The following is a 17,447-nucleotide window of genomic DNA, read 5'->3' as shown; positions in this document are numbered from 1 at the left end:
AGGCTGAGACAGGGGAATCACTTGAACCCAGGAGGCAGAGGTTGTAGTGAGACGAGACTATGCCACTGAACTCCAGCCTGGGTGACAGAGCAAGACTCTCCCAAAAACAAAAACAAAAACAAAATTTATATAACATATTTATGTATTATATAATTTATAGATAAATATTTTGTATTTTATATAGTTTATGTATAATAAAGTTATACATTTATAATACTTATATAATTATATATGTATTAATTACAATTATGTTTATAAATAACAAAAATATTCTCATTACTATAAACCTCGTGAGTCACTCTCACACCTGACACTCCATCCTGCACCTTCCACCTGAGGACTCAGTCTCAGTTTTTAACCCTCTAGCTGCCCTTTCGCACCAACCCTGGCCCATTCCCACCCCCATTTCACCAGGCTCAGGTCTGGCCATCTGGGTGACCTTCATGGATTACATAAAAGCAGCCACCAGCTTGTTCCTGGCAAGGGATGCGAAAGTCTGTGTCCACGGAAGCCATCACAGGTGGTGAGGACACCCGGCCTTGGCTCTACTCACGTTGGGTCACATTTCTTGGCCCAAGGCTGGCGGAGAGTGCCCAGCGTGTGCCTGGCCTCCACCTTGGAGCTCCCTGGTTGGAATGGGTTGGAGGGGGCCGACCCCCACAGTCCAGGAGGCCTTGACTTTTTTTTTTTCCAGAGGGCCCTGGGCCAGGGCCAGCTATGGGTGGGAGACAGTGGTGCCCTGCAAGGTTGGACATTCTGAGCCCTGAACACCTCCTCCGTTGCCTCCCATTGGTGGAACCCTTTTGTGGACAGAGAGCTGTACTCAGCGTGTTTATTGCTCTAGCTACGACAACGAATAATCATAACAGCGATAGTTACAATCATGATGAGTGACAGTGACAAAAATAACTTCAGGCCTGGCATAGTGGCCCACACCTATAATCCTAGCACTTTACGAGGTGGAGGTGGCCAGTTCTCTTGAGTCCAGGAGTTGGAGACCAGCCTGGGCAACATGGTGAAACCCCGTCTCTATAAAACATTTTAAAATCAGTTGGGCATAATGGCATGTGCCAGTGGTCCCAGCTACTCAGAAGCTGAGGCAGGAGGATCGCTTAAGCCCAGGAGGCTGCCATGAGCCATGGTCGTGGCACTGCACTCCAGGGTGACTGTTACTCTGGGTGACAGAGCAAGACCCTGTCTCTAAAAAAATAAAAATAACTGTTCACGTTTATTTGTTTTTCACATGGATTTATCATTTATAACCTCTATAATTTATATTTAATGTTATAGAAGACTGTATTACAATTTCTGTGATTTCATATTTACAGATAAATATTTCTAATAACAATAACATTTTCCCATAAACCTTGGGCCCCACCCCACCTGAGGAATGATTCTCTGTTTTACCCCCACTGCCAGTCTGGGTCCCCGTGGGCCCCTCTCTAGGTTGGCCCTAGCCTCTCATCTAAGGTGGCAGCCGGACAACTGGTCGACCCAGCAGCTCGAGGCCTTGAGCTAGTCCACTGTCTCAATGGGCTGTCCCTTGGCTACAGTCTAATGGGGACCCCTGGCCTAAGGCAGGCAGGGGCCTATCGATGTGAGTCTTTGGAGGTTGATGGACTGCAGAAGAGAGACCGAGCCTGGCAGACTGGTGGTCAACCCTGAGGATGCAGGGGGCTACCCATCCATCTCTGCTATCCCCACCACTCCCCAACTTTGTCCCAGCCCAGGGTGCATCCTGGCAGGGTGGCGAGGAGGCGGGGCATTGAGTCGGGTTGCCAGGAGGGTACCTGATCACTGCCGCCCCACAGTGTGGCTCCGGGTCCGAAGTCCTAGGGATCGAGAGGGATAGATGCATAGATGCTTGGAGCCTCCATATGGGTGGACAAACCCTGGTGTCCAGGACTGACTTTCAATGGATTGCAGCGAGGGAGCTGTTCTGCTGCTTAGGAAACCCAGAGGCAGGTCTTACTAGCATCATTTTCCCCAGGAACCTGCATTTGGTGACGAGCGAGGGGCAGGTGTCTCTTTCTGGCAGTTCCCCTTTTCCCAGTAGGGACTCTACATCCAGATGGGCCTAAGCGTAGGAGGAGGATGCTGTGCACGCAGGGTGCACCCCGCTGCCAGGTGAGGGGAATGTCTGGGACGAGATATCCAAGGTCAGTCAAGCCTCCTATGCACCGCTCTATCTTCTGCCTGCCTTAAGGTCATCCCGATGGTAGCTTTGCCTCATTGGTTACTCAGACAAGAAGACACCAAAAGCCTGAGCCTGCAGTTCCTTTGTTAGGAAGCAGGATTGCCATGGCAACAGTACATCTCCTGTAGGAGTCTAAATGTTACAGTGGTCCAAACCCAGCTCAAATGTTCCCTGTCACAGGGACTGGGAGCAAGAGTTGACTCCCTGAATGGATTTCAAAAAGCTGGCTCTTGGGTTCTTGAGAAAACAGCTCTGGGGGGTCGCTTTGCATCTCAAAGGGCAAAGAATGTGTAATTGCAACCTTTTTAAAGTAACTATTCTAAGAGAGAGTCCAGGGGCCTATCTGCCTATCACCTGGTTTGGTCTGGAATAAATTTTGGTAGCATGGAGCTTTCTCAGGCAGGCATTTTAAGCGGGACTGGGGTCATGGCCTTAAGCTGCTGGTAGCCAAGCTAGAGTTTGGTCAGGTCTCTTAGTGCAGCAATTTGGATGGAGCCATTATGTGCTGAGAGGTCTGCAGTTTTCTCCCAGCTCCTTCTTTTTCTGCAAATTCAGTCTGAGTTTCCATTTTATTCTGTGGCCCTTTCCCTGCAGCCTCTTCACAGAGAAGTGGCACCACTGAATTTTAAAAAAGATGGTTAATCCTCTTTTAGCTAGTACCTACATTTTGGGGTATTAGAAAGTCTTGTTGTGATGTGCACTGCTCCTGAAACACTGAGCTGAGGAAGCTGTTCGTGATGGTTAATATTAGGTGTCAACTTGATTGCATTGAAGGATGCCTAGATAGCTGGTATTGTTTCTGGGTGTGTCTGTGAGGCTTTTGCCAGAGGAGATTAACATTTGAGTCAGTGGATCGGGAGAGAAAGACCCACCCTCAAGCTGGGTAGACACCAGCGAGGGTAGAACAAAGTAGGCGGAAGGTGGGATAAGCTGACTTGCTGAGTCTTCTGGCTTTCATCTTTCTCCCGTGCTGGATGCTTCCTGCCTTTGGACATCAGACTCCAGGTTCTTTGGCCTTTGGACTCTTGGACTTACACCAGTAGCTGGTCATGGGCTCTCGGGCCTTTGGCCACAGACTGAAGGATGCACTGTTGGCCTCCCTGCTTTTGAGGCTTTTGGACTTGGACTGAGCCACTGTGGGCTTCCTTCTTCCTTCGCTCACAGACGGCCTGCTGTGGAGCTTCACCTTCTGATCATGTCAGCTAATTGTCCTTAACAAACTCCCTTTCATATATACATCTATCCAATAGTTCGGTCCCTCTGAAGAACCCTAATAGTGTTAGAAAACCTAAAGGTGAGAGTGTTTAATTTGGGAGCTTTTAGGTGGCAGCACATCCCATGACTAAAAAAAGGATAGCTTATATATTTGTAATAAACTCATATTACACTGATAAACACTGCAAAACAAGCTAGTTGATATTTTTGAGATCAGATGTCTCTTATTGAAACCATCTTATTGATTTTAATATAGCTATAAAAAGGATCTTTATTTAGAAAAGATTTCTAAGACCTTTTATGCAGAGTAACTGCAAAACTTCTTAGCTCTTTCATTAAATACTCCCTTGAAACAAATTTTATTGATGTTTGTCTTCTGTATAATTTCATGAAGAGCAAAAGGAAAATAACATTAGCCTAATTAAAAAAAAATTAGCCTAATAGCTAATGTTGGCCAGCACTAACTACACTCAAGGCCCTCTCCCAAGCATTTCACGTGGAGCAACATTTCATCCTCCCAATAACCAGCGAGGGGAGGACCACTCAGCTCCGTTTTCAGACAAAGCGCTTGAGGCACACAGAAGTTACCTTGTCCACGGTCACATAGCAAGTAAAAGGCAGGGCAAAGCCAGGATGCAAAGCCACACAAGGCCACCTGGCTCCAAAGCCCCTGGGTAGAAACCAGTGGGCCACCCTGGCACAGCAGCAGGGTCTTCCTGGAGCCAGACAGCAATGGGGAGGCTGCTCTGCCACACCTCGCCTCTCACCTCCACTTCCTGTCCTGGGCTTTTCAGCAGCCCTGAGCACCTCTCCTTCAGGGGACCGTCAGTGGGGAGAGGTCAGGCTCAAATTCATTTTTACATAAATGTTTTTGGTGTTAAAACTTCCCGAATGAGGCCAGGTATGGTGGCTCATGCCTGTTATACCAACACTTTGGGAGGCTGAGGTGGGATTGCTGGAGGCCAGATGTTTGAGACCCACCTGAGTAACATAGTGAGACCCTGTCTCTACATAAAATTAAAAAAAAACAGCTGAGCATGGTTGTGTGTACTTGTAGTCCCAGCTACTTGGGAGGTTGGAGGCAGGAGGATTGCTTGAGGCCAGGAGTTTGAGGCTGCAGTGAGTTATGATCGTGCCACTGCACTCTAACCTGGGTGTAGAGTGAGACCTTGTTTCTAAAAAAGAGATCACCTGAATGAAAACGTCTAATATTATGTTGATATGTAATACCGACCAAAGCCTAACTATGGAAAATAAAATCTTAAGGTCATGGAAGACATATGTCTTTTAAGTAAGTATCTATATTAGTAAAATTCATTACTCAATTCAATTATGCTGGATTTTTCCCCTTGCTATATGCTTAGAAAAGAAGAAAAATGCACCCCTGTTCAAAAACTCATAAGAATTAAATTTTTAAAAACTTCAAATTTTAGGATGATTTTTATTTACAAAACAGATCGGGACTTTTGTTTTACAAAAATTACAAAAAATGACTCTTAAAAATAGAAATAGCTTCTCAGACTCTTGGCAACTACTTTTAAGCAACCAAGGAGTTAGAACTCAGATGGTTTTCTTCTTTGTAACAGCAACAATGACCACGGCTCTGTGCCATGGCAATCACTGCTGAGTGTCTTCTCCTACAATTACACAGCCCCGAGCTGTGTCTGGTGGAAAGGTCTCCACTCAGGTCAGAGTCTGAAGGAGCAAGATCTTCTCGTTAATGCAGAATCTGTGCAGAACCACCATCAGATTCTCTCCACAGCGGGAGACCTGGCGCTCCATGGCCAGGCGAAAGTCCTCCTTCACGCCTTTGGTGATGCCTCGAGTTACAGTGTGGTGCCTGAGGTCAGCAATAGGGAAACAGACAAAGACCAGGGGTTAGCACCAGCATCGCTGATCGCTGCTACTTGGGTAGGAATAAAGCCTGCCCCATATCTAAGTATAATTTCAGATATTTTAAAAAGAACACAAGAATAGCTGCAACCAACCAAACATTCCAGCCCATTCCTCTTCAGAAAGACTTAAAACTAGACAGACATCTTTCTCACTCTATAAAAGGTTACTTCAAACATTTAATTGTTCAGTAAAATGCCACCTGCTTTGCCTTTGAATCAGTGAAGCTCTGGTGTTATGCATCCCTACTGCTGACTGGTACACAATTCAGTTACTTAGGGCCAAATGGGTCCAGTCCACACTGGCTACAAAGAGCTCATGTCCAGCCAGGCCAGCAGACCCTCCAGAGGCAGCAGCAAGGAGGGAGGAGACCTGAATGAGCCAATCACCCAAGTGAGCTCCCACCATGGCCCCCGCAGCTGGTGCTCCCAGAAAGATTCAGGGCTCCTGCACAGCCGGGGTCACAAGCACGTCTCTCTCCCCAGGACACCAGAATAGGGCAGCTCCTTTAAATGCTGTGCCCATCTAGACTCTCATATGTTGAAGAAAACACAGCGGGAGGTGGGGTCCTGACACAAGAATGTGGCACAGGTCAGGAGAGAGAGGCAGAATCTCTGAGGGGCAGAGGGAGTGGACTGCGTGGTCCTACGCTGTCTGGGCACTCAGGGGAGACCTGCACATGTGTGGAAGGGGTGGTGGGGACACAGGGAAAAAGGTCTCTTAACTACACCCCAAAGGTTGTGCTTTAGAAAAAGAAATCACACATGAAATCCCAGGAAACGGAAGAAACAAAATGAAGAAAGGAAAAGAAAAATCTAGCAAAAATCAGTCAGCTCAGTTAAGAGGAAGGGAGTTTTACCTACTAGTTCAGCAATTTGGTAGACTTAGACAAATAAAAGTCACCTCTGTTTCCCACCCTGCTGCCTAATTTCCCTCACACAAAGTTATAAGGATTGAAAATGAAGATTTTTTATGTTCTGGGCAAGATAAAAGTGTTAAAATTATTCTAAAATGTTTCTGTTTTTAAAAACTTGTATTAATGATCATATCAAATAAGGACAACAGGAGTCACCAAGTTGTAAAACAACAGATGAAAAGAAAAAAAAAATCCAGCTTTGTTAGATAAGTAAAGCTATCACAGAACCTTCTAATGCCCATGGATGTTTTAAAGAACTACAGGGGAAAACAGCAGGGCCGTGGGGTAAATGCACACTTCTTTGTGACTATCTCTCGTCAAATCTGGATGGGTAGCTCAGTAGTTAGGACATAGCATCAGTGAGGTCCCACCAGGATAGATGCAAACCATTTATGCTGCCCTGAGATACTGCTCTTCTGGGTCCCAGGCTGCAGCCTCAAACTGGAGCTGACCCTCTGACCAAGCGGTGGTTACTGGCACTTGCAGACAGTTAGCTAAAGGGCAAACCCTCCTTTTTTTTTCTTTCTTTCTTTTTTTTTTTTTTTTTTTGTTTTTTGAGATGGCATCTTGCTGTGTCACCCAGGCTGAAGTGCAGTGGTAATGATCTCAGCTCACTGCCACCTCTGCCTCCTGGGTTCAAGCAATTCTTGTGCCTCAGCCTCCCGAGTAGCTGGGATTACAGGCACATGCCACCAGGCCTGGCTAATAAACCCTGCTTTTAATACCACTAAAAATATAACTAAATGCTACATCCTGCAGATCAGGGTCCAATTGTATTATCTCCATATATAAACAGTGGCACAATTCAATTATATTTCTATTAGAAGTGCTATCACTTTGGTAAGTTTGGATGAAAAAGAGAATTAGTAAGCTTTTGTGGTTTAAGAACAGGATAAGCCAGCTAATAAATGTGGCATTTTAGCCTATCAAATATTTTCGATTCAGAAAGGTAAGGTCTGAAAAAACATCAGTAGCAGGAAAAAAAACACATTAGTGCCTATTTAGATACCAGGCAACTAATTGCTAATATGACCATAATGATTGGTCACTCATATGAATATCCACAAATAAAAATGTACTTAAAATAAACGTCAGCATCCTTAAATATATATGACCGAAAGCCTTAAAGTTTTATCAAAAGAGAATCATAGTGCACCTAAGCTAATGTGCACTTAATTGAATACAGATTTATATAGCTTTCATTGTTTTTTCCAGATCCATAATGATTTTTAAATCGAACACAAACACACTGGCAACTTATGGAAAAAAATAAGAAATGTTACAATATTACAACCAGATGGTTTGCCAAAATGCAGAACAAATTAAAAAATAAAGAAAGCATGAAAAAGAGCACTGAGGAACAAAGAGCTGAGAACCATGGGCAGTGAACATGTTGACAAACAGCACACTATGAGCGGGCGTTTATTCCACTTGGTACCTGTCAGCAGTCTGTATGCTGGGCTGAAGCACAGGTAAGAATTCCTGCTGCAGCAACCCCATGGGAGGGCTAGAAGGCCTTTAAAAAACAGCAAACAGCAGCATTCAAACACCCACACCGACTCACCCTGCACTGCAAAAACAACACTCCAGAGAAAATACACAAGACTAGAAGCAGACTAAACAGAAACTCATTAACCTCAACAAGCCCCTGGCCGTGGCTGGGTGTTTAAGGAGACTGGGGAGAAGCTAGCCAGCCCTCACTGCACCCGCTGCTGCTGGTGCGTGTCCAGAGGCGTCTCAGTTCCTGGTCCCAGAGCTCAGCCCCCTTTTGATGTGGTATAAAAAGCGACCAGTGAGGAAGAGGATGATGGAATGCAGCTGAATGGCAATAGGGAGTAGGGGCAGCCTTTGAGAAGACACATTTTCAAAGCCAGCCTCTTTACTTTCCACTCTTCTCACGGTACACCAGTCCCAGCATTCAACCTGGTGATGTCTGGTAACCATCTTTAACAGGACTGAAGCCCCACCGGAGAGGCCCTTCCAAGAGGACTAAATGGTCTGGCAATGTTTTTGATTAAAAAAAAGGGTGAGTTTCAATTTCAAAAACGTATTGAGAACAGATGGGGGAAAATAAGAGTCCGGGACCCATGGCTGTGCAGAATTCTGTAACAACAAAAATTTAGTGTGTTAGCTGGTGATCACCTCATAGAACATTATTATCCACCCTATTCAGAGTATAAGTAGGACATTGTTTTCCATTTTAATCCACTCTAATACAACTAAGATACTGCATTTATCAGCACAGAAACATTTCTCTATTTTAAAATACTTAAGAGCAAAAGGTCTGTATAACAGATTAAAAGCTTCTCCCTCCTTTGAGTGAAGCACCGGGTGCCCTCAGTGTTGGTACTGTACCTGCTTGCATCCCAGATGCCACAGCTAGGGCAGACTCACAGCCTTACCCCCGGGGAGAAGTGTACACTGCTCACAACATCTCTGCCACTCATCTGGAGGGACCACCCAAAAGGTCTGTAATGGCTTCAGAGAACTTGTTTGGAACCCAAAGGGAAAAGGAATTTAGATTGTTTAATAAAGATTCCAACCATTCCTCAGTTAGGAAGAGCTCTCTGGCTTAAGCAGTGTGCTTTCTACCATGTTAATTTAGGCATAAGTAATTAAGCTTGAGATTCACACAGTGAAGACTGGGCAAATCCCTACGAGGTCAGATCATTAGGGAATAATCCCTATTCCTGCTTCCAAATTGATGAAACTGCAGCCTTCCTAAGAGGCTTGTCTTCTATAGAAAGTTAGAAGAAATTAAGGGTTATATTGATCAAGGTGGGAGACCCTGGAGTTATCCCTCACTAGTTAGAAGTGCATGATGGGTATCCTTTACACAAACAACTCCAAACACTCTTCCCTGTGATACTAGCTGGTACCCAACACTCCCCTTGCTCTCATTCCTCATCCTAGGGTTTGTCCACGTGGACTTATGTCACTCTTCAGCTCAGTAAAAACTGGTAGAAGAAGAAAGGTTCAGTACAATGAAGTCTGAGGTTCAACTGTTGATTTTTTGACAATCCATCTCTCACACCTGCACTAACAGTTAGGCATTATCTAGGTAAAGTGATAATCATCTGTAGGTTTAATCCTATGTACACAGACTTCGGTTCCACTATGGCTGTCTCTATATTAACTCGTATAGTGACTGCTGATGGGAATTAACTAAAAAGCTTGATTCAGGGTGTATTTGTATATCCAGTTTCAAAGTCTAGAAAACAAATCACAATACAAAAGGGGTTACCTGGGCTTCCGTATCCAAAGGTAATCTTTATCCCCAAACACTGTTAAGAATATTTTGAACAACATAGTTATTCTTCCCAAAGTTTCGATTCACGATCTTAGAAAAGTAAATGGGGATGGGAAGATGCCAGTCCTTGTCCATCCTGCTTAAGCAACCCAATGCAGAAAGGTCTCGTGTATTTTTAAAAAGAGCATTGTTCTTTTATTTTAAAAGTTTATAATTTAATAACACTTATAAGATGAAGGAGAAAAAACCACTTAATCTTTCCATTCTTGAGAATGGAGTCCACAAGACCCTATTCTTGCTAGACACAAAAAGAAATGTTTGCTACGCAGCAAAGTACTGAGGTTACAGAAATCTAAAATGAACATTTCTTACTTCTTTCCCTAGGCATTTCTAAGACTATCAAGATAGAACAAGATGTGGATTTTTGCTTTCAACCACTGAAAACTAGTTTATTCCACAATTGAGGGAAAAAGAAAAATGTTTTTAGTTTTAGCAGTACTTTCTTCTCATTCAGGATTCAGTCTCTTGCAGAAACTCTAACACTGACTTACAGACACACTGAATGTGCAGGAAGCAAAGGAGGAAGTATGAAAATAAAACTACACGTGGCATTTACAGCAGAGAGGATATATTACCCAAACTACAATGAGGATTGAAGGAGAGAAGCAAGATTTATGAGCTATTTAAAAATCATAAATGGTCACTAATTTGGCATTTTCATCTGGGCCAACCCGGAATTTTAGTAACATCTTGTGAGTTCAGGGGAGTATGGTGGAGACCAACCACTCCCACCATCATTTCTTGGGACAGGTGTGTTCTTAGAGGCACTACACCTGGCTATTAATACTTCGTGTTATGTAAGTAATGAGGACTGCATAGGAGGGCTTCATAGGTAGTTTATAAATAAAAAGTCTGTAGTTTTTCCTAAAGAATTTTTCTAACCCAGCACAATTTTAATTAAGCACAGCTGTTTCTTTTTTTTTTTTTTTTTTTTTTGAGATGGAGTTTCACTCTTGTTGCCCAGGCTGGACTGTAATGGCATGACCTCGGCTCACTGCAACCTCCACCTCCTGAGTTCAAGCAGTTCTCCTGCCTCAGCCTCCCAAGTAGCTGGGATTACAGGTGCCCGCCATCATGCCCACATAATTTTTTTTTTTTTTTTTGTATTTTTAGTAGAGACGGGGTTTCACCATGTTGGCCAGGCTGGTCCTGAACTCCTGGCCTTAGGTGATCTGTCCTCCTTGGCCTCCCAAAGTGTTGAGATTACAGGCGTGAGCCACCATGCCTGGCCACACAACTGTTCTTAATTAAAGGCACTCTGTGACTAATCAGAAACTTATAGAATCACCCTATAAATTTTTGAAAGGAAAAGATATCATGAATGAGACTTTTGTCTAGTGAAAAAGTTGCAAATGTGACAAAAATACCCCAATTTAAGCAAAGTGTTTTAAGAAATGTAGTTAAGGAAATGCAAGTTTTTCAAAGGGTACCCAGAATCAAACTGACTGTCATAACAGAGACCAGGTTTAAAGTCCTTTGTATTAAATTTTTGATAGGTATAGACATTTACAAATACTTCATACAAAGACACAAAAGGTGAGCACTCAGCATGGAAGAGCAAAAGAGAACATGCTTACTTGATCAGCATTCCTTGATTGGGTAGTAATTCCAGATGAATTTTCCCACCTTCCTGAGTTCTCAAGTAGGCAAATTCCTCCAGCATATCAATATCTGCAGGCCAGATTCAGGTTAACCACATGTAAAAAAAGGTGCTAGTTTTCTCTGATGAGGAAATGGGGTCTCGGCAGTTGAGTAACTTGCCCATTGCCATCCCACTAAAAAAGGTGCCAGTTCTCTCTGATAAGGAAATGGGGTCTTGGCAGTTGAGTAACTTGCCCGTTGCTACCCCACTAACTGCAGACTCCATATTTGAACCCAGATCTGTCTGATGCCAAAACCTGATTCTTATACCCACTAAACTCCCTCACACAGATAACTCTTGGCATGAGATGTGCCAGGCTAAAGAGTGTGAGGACAACATGTTTTCCATATCAATAATAATTAATACTACATGGTCACAAGAGCAAAATTTTTTTGTTTTCTTAATAAGAAATGAAAGAGGAGGTGAAAGTAGGGAGGATTGTTTGGTGTTACAGAACATAAAATTCATAAAAATCAAGTGATTACTTCTTCATAACTGGGGTGCAAGGGTTTTTAGATGCATTAGAGGAGGAAGCTTCTGTGAGTCACCCAAATTTTATGCAATATGTCGATGGCATTCATGTATGCATTTTTCTAGTGAAAAATTATGTAACTTTCGTTAGATTCTCAAAAGATATCTGTCCCAAACCATGGTTAAAAACTATTACTTTGGCCTGGTATGGTAGTGCACACCTGTAGTCCTAGCTACTCAGAAGGCTGAGGTAGGAGGGTCTCTTGAGCCCAGGCGTTTAAGACTGCAGTGAGCTATGATCACACCACTACACTCCAGCCTGGGTGACACAGCAAGACCCCAACTCTAAAAAAAACAAAATAAAAATAAAAACTATTGCTCTGAGCACCTGAACAAGAATATCATTTAGATTCCTTGCGATTCAGAAATAATGTAATAAGATAAACAATGAAGTAAAAACACCCAAATTGATAACTAACCTTTAATTCAAAGGTCTTTCCCTAAAAAACAGTGTGAAATACAGCATTACCTAATGTCAGGAGCAGCTACTGTGCTGTGCAGCATCTCTGGTGGGTACTCATTGGTAGGTAAGACAGCTATGGCAGGGTGCCCTAACAAGTGATCGCAGGGCACAGCCACTGTCCCCAGAGGCTATAGGAGGCATTCTTTTGATAGATGGAAGAAGAGGAACTATTAGTATTATATTCCTTGACTAAACCAGGCAAGCTGCACCTATCAGCAACCTGTAGGCTATTACTGGAGGCATTTTGGGTACCTTCTTAGAAGTCACCTAGCAGTGGAAAATGGAAGAGGGTTGTAAGATTCCCAATTCCTTGAATCACGTCTTTTATGACTTTGAGAAGATCAACTGCCACAGCCCCAGTTTTAATCCCCATTCCTTCTCTTCGCTGCAAAATAGTAAAAATCATTATTTCTGTCCAGAATGGTTCATTCTTTTTCTATCATGTATTCATTCTAAAGAAAATCAGAATGTGTTATGCTTAAACAAGAAAAAAGGATACTTGTAACGTAATTGAAAAAATTCTCATATTGGAAATTTCCTTGTTGGCAAATTTTATTGACAGCTTTCAGGAAAAGATTCTCGCCCCGTGGCCACTCTTGCTGAAGCAACACAATCACATGCCCCAATGCCATGTCGTCTCTGTTGTCTGTGAAAGCTCTAAGCTGCAAGACAAAGATTTATACAAGACAGAAGGAAAAGGAAGTCACAGGGTAATCTGAAATACAGCAAACATCACTTTCCAAAAATATGCTGTATATGCAAATGTGTGATAAAGGTCATTAGAGTAAGAAGGAAACAAAGGCAAAACGAAATGGCTGGTAAACATCACAGCTGCCTTCTAAGGAGGGCGGATTCTAACCAAAGAAGCCTCAGGCTCCCTCTGCACAGCTGCTGGCAGTGTGTAGATGGCAGTTGGACATGGGTGGGCCTGAAGCTTTTGTATATGAGAATCAGGGGCAGAGAACTTTGATTCATCCTGTGTAATGGAGAAATAAATCTGAAGATTTCTTTGAAAGGGAGCAGATGGGAGTGGAAGGTGGGCAAGAGGCCATCCAGGAGAGAACTGTTTGTAGAGAACATGGGATTGCAGAGAAGGAAAGGTGGTGAGCCACAAGGAAATAAGCAGAAGTGTGAACTAAAGAAATGGTCAAAAGTTTTTGTTTCAAATGAGCGGTTATGCATAAAATCACACTTTAAATTGTTTTTGTTGCCCTAAAAAAGTGATATGGATGATGAGTTAAGTGGGAGTTACTGCACCGAAGTGGAGAGCCAATGTTTTACTCTCTGGCCAACAAACCTTCCAGAAACAATGAAGCCTCCCTGCTCTAAGGCTCTGCTCTACCTGCAGCCAAGGGCCTTGGCGTTCTTTCAAGTCCTGGAACTTTCCCAACTGTTGGGCCGTTACTGGTGTTGATCTCAACACCTAACATGCTTCATCTAGCACATCTTTACAATGACAAACTCATCATCCCTCCATGAACCTAACCGTAATTTGTATTCCCTTTCTTTGTAGCTAATATATTTTTATTGATAAAATATTTACCAAACACTACAACAGTCAAGGTTATTTGCATATCTGTCCCACTATTACACTTTTTGAGGACGGGGAGAACTTGCTACTTCTCTTTGCCTAGCGCAGTCATTATTTAATATAGATTTGTTAATTAGTAGCCCATGTGCTTTTCTAACTGTTTGGGCCTGCCCTCAAAAGTACTAAAATAACAATCCTTAGCAAGGTTCTCAAGTTCTCGAGTCATGAGAATAATATTTGAAATTACATTTTTTTCAAGCTAATCAACTTTAAGCTTACCTTAAAACAGGCTAACATTAAATGCAGGCAGTATGGCATGATAGCCTTGCTGGTACAAGGCAGGAGCTTCAGATCCGAACCTAACAGAAGTCCACAATGTTAGGTTAATGTACGTTATTATCAAAGATAACAGCTTTGAAAGGCAACTGTTTAAGATGCTTTCATTAACAACAACAAAAAAGAGAATATGCAACAGTCACACAATTTCAATTATATTTGAAACATAATTATACTTTGTGACGGTGAAATTGGCTTTTGATGATCTCTAGATTTCATTTGTCAATATTCTTTCCTAAACTTGCTTAAATACTTTTTATGAGAAAACATTTCAAATATACAGAAAGTTATATAGAGAGAATATAAAACTGGTGTGCTCACCACTGAGCTTCATGAAATGTTAATATCTTAATTTTAAACATTTCTAATATCAATAATCACAAAATCAGTTAAAGCCTATTGTGTATCCTTCTCTGATCCCATTCTCTTCCATCCCAGAGGTCGCCATAATTCTGAAGGCAGTGGTTGTCATTCCTATGACTGTTACACACATAAACAACAATGGATTGTTCTGCATGCTTTCAGTCTACTATATAAATGGTGTCATTTTGTATGTATCCTTCTGCAAATTGCTTTTTTTACTCAACTTCATGTGGTTCAGATTTATCAACTGGTCAATATCAATACACATAGCTCTAGTTCATTCATTTTCAGTGTTATATAGTATTCTGTTGTCTGCATTCCTTTTACAGAGGATATTGACATTTCCAATTTTTTACTATTACAATGATAAATATACATTCTTCCATATTCTTGTACATTTGTGGAAAGAACTTTAAGCAACAGCTTTCAAAGCAAAATCCCAATCTTTCCTTTCTGGTCTGTGTTCTTTATGTCTGTTATCTTTCTCTACTCAGAGGCAAGATAGCAAGAAATAAATAATATTTTTCACATGGGATCCTGTACACACATACTTACATAATGTGATAGATCCAAAACAAAAGGTGCATGGAATAATAGTCTCTCTTCTTGTCTGAGATGTCGTCTTAAAATATTATTAAATTCTATCTCATTAAAAAAGAAAATTTCTGGTTGAAACTCATGACCCTGTAAATGAAGACTCATAGCTTGAAAAACACTCATCTAAGGTATACAACTAGGAGGCGAGGTACATTTAATAATTAGGTAACGACATGTTCAACTTGGTCATGGGAAGTTGGTTTCCAGAATGGTTGCATGACTTTATACACCTTCCAGAAGCACGTGGCACTGTGTTCCTTCACATCCTCTTCAATTTTTGCATTCTGATGTGTGTGAAATGGTAGTTTATTGTTTTATTCTGAATTGCCCATATGACAAAAGGTTGAGAATCTTTCCAAATAGTTTTTGGCCATTTGGATTTCTGCTCCTGTGAATCTGTTCTTCCTGTCCTTTGCCTATTTTTCTATGGGGATTGGATAATTGCTTCCTACTGGTCTGAAGGAACTCTTTCAAAACTCTAGATACTAAGTTTTTGTTGATTTTGTGTGATAGACAATTTTCTGGCAGTCTATGCCTTATCTTTTCACTTTGATTGTAACAGCCTGTGTTGGTATTTTAATTTTAATGTGATCAAATTTACTAATCTTTCTATTTTTAAATTTTCTTCTAAAAGTTTGGAAGTTTTGGAGTTTTTGCTGTCACATTTCAACCTTAAAATTTAAAGGATGTCTATGTAGTGTGAAGGAGGGGATCTCATTTTTTTATTGTCATTTTTACATTTGGATAATAAATTGTTCTAGTACCACTTATTGAATAAATTCATTCTTCCCCCACTGAATTTTAATGTCATCTATTTCTCAGTTTTCTATGCTGTTCCACTGGTCAACCCCTGTGCCAATACTACCCTGTCTTAAATTACTAAAGCTTTAAAATAAGTCTTGAAGTCAGCTAGGTCAGTCCTATCCACCTAATCAGTTTTTGGAAGGTATATAAAGTCATGCAGCCACTCTGGAAACTAACTTAGCATTACCAAGTTGAACATGTCATTACCTAATTATATGCCTTGCCTCCTAGTTGTACACCTTAGATTAGTGTTTCTCAAGCTGTGAGTCTTCATCTACAGGGTCATGAGTTTCAACCAGAAACTTTCTGTTCTGCAGAAATACTTAATTTTTGAAGAAGTCTGGGCTAGATTTTTTTTTTAACCATTTGTTATAGAAAACTTCAAACATATACAACGTAATCTGCTCCAGCACCATTGGTTGAAAAGTCTTTCCTTTCCTTATTGAATTACTTTGATGCCTTCATCAAAAATCATTTGATCAAATCTATGCAGGTCTATTTCTGGATTCTCCATTCTTATGTCGATATTTTGTCAACTCTGTCTTGATTATTATGCTTGTATATTAAGTCTTGTTATTATGTAGTATAAGTCACTTAATTGTGTCTTTTTAAAAACTGTTTTGACTATTCTAGATTATGTAATATTTCCACTTACATTTTAGAATCACTTTGTGAACTTCTAGCAAAAAACCACCAAAAACCATAAAGTCTGCTGTCATTTTGGTTGAAATTGCATTGAATCTACAGATACATTTGGGGAGAACTGGCACCATAATAATATTGAATCTTCTGATATAGAAACATGATCTGTCCATTTTCAAAAATCTTTAATTTTTCTCAGAAATGTTTTCTGATATTCAAAGTGGAGGTTTTGCATATCTTTCATTAAATTTACCTCTAAGTATTTTATGTTTTTTTGATGCTATTAGAAATAGTATCTTAAAAAATTCATTTTCTAATTGCTTATTAATAGCATACAAATTGAATTGATTTTTTATACACTAAAACGTCTTGGAATTTTTTTTTTTTTTTTTTTTGAGACAAGGTCTCACTCTGTCGCCTAGGCTGGAGTGCAGTAGTGCAATCTTGGCTCAATGAAACCTCCACCTCCCAGATTCAAGTGATTCTCCCACCTCAACCTCCTGAGTAGCTGGGATTAAAGGTGTGTGCCACTATACCTGGCTTATTTTTGTACTGTTAGTAGAGATGGGGTTTCACCATGTTGGCCAGGCTTGTCTCAAACTCCTGGCCTCAAGTGATCCACCTGCCTCGGCCTCCCAAAGTGTTGGGATTAGAGGCGTGAGCCACTGCGCCCAGCCTTGGGGATTTGTGGAGATTCCCTCAAGTTTTCTACATAGCCAAATATGTAACTGTGTTGGGTTTTTTGTTTTTGTTTTTTGAGACAGGGAAATCTTTCTCTGTCACCCAGGCTGGAGTGCAGTGACACAATCATAGCTCACCACAGCGTTGACCTCCTGGGCTCAAGCGATCCTCCTGCCTCAGCCTCTAGAGAGCTGGAACTACAGGTGCACACCACTAAGCCTGACTGATTTTTAAATTTTTTGTAGAGACGGGATCTCACTTTGTTGCCCATGCTGGTTTGGGCTCCTGGGCTCAAGCAATCCTCCTGCTTCAGCCTCTCAAAGTGC

At 41.6% G+C, this 17,447-nt stretch overlaps 1 protein-coding gene across 5 annotated transcripts in view; it reads right to left on the bottom strand.

The window, feature by feature from the left end:
- Nucleotides 1–4,833: 4,833 nt before the first annotated feature.
- INTS10 (integrator complex subunit 10) overlaps nt 4,834–17,447 on the bottom strand; it is a 34,938-nt gene continuing 22,324 nt past the window's right edge. For 3 of the 5 annotated variants that reach the window (XM_063607128.1, XM_008977286.6, XM_063607130.1), the window contains exons 14-18: nt 13,978–14,057; nt 12,667–12,829; nt 11,109–11,202; nt 7,660–7,737; nt 4,834–5,252 (exon numbers count right to left, since the gene is read on the bottom strand). In XM_063607128.1, the coding sequence (XP_063463198.1) occupies nt 5,096–5,252; nt 7,660–7,737; nt 11,109–11,202; nt 12,667–12,829; nt 13,978–14,057 (572 nt within the window). In that variant the 3' untranslated portion in view covers nt 4,834–5,095. The remainder of the gene's footprint in view (nt 5,253–7,659; nt 7,738–11,108; nt 11,203–12,666; nt 12,830–13,977; nt 14,058–17,447) is intronic. The other 2 variants (XM_003823627.7, XM_063607129.1) reach the window with 1 other exon arrangement.

The sequence above is a fragment of the Pan paniscus genome, chromosome 7, assembly GCF_029289425.2.
Source record: "Pan paniscus chromosome 7, NHGRI_mPanPan1-v2.0_pri, whole genome shotgun sequence".
Classification (NCBI taxonomy): domain Eukaryota; kingdom Metazoa; phylum Chordata; class Mammalia; order Primates; family Hominidae; genus Pan; species Pan paniscus.
The sequence above is the reverse complement of the archived record's forward strand: the minus strand, read 5'-3'. Positions and strand labels throughout refer to the sequence as shown.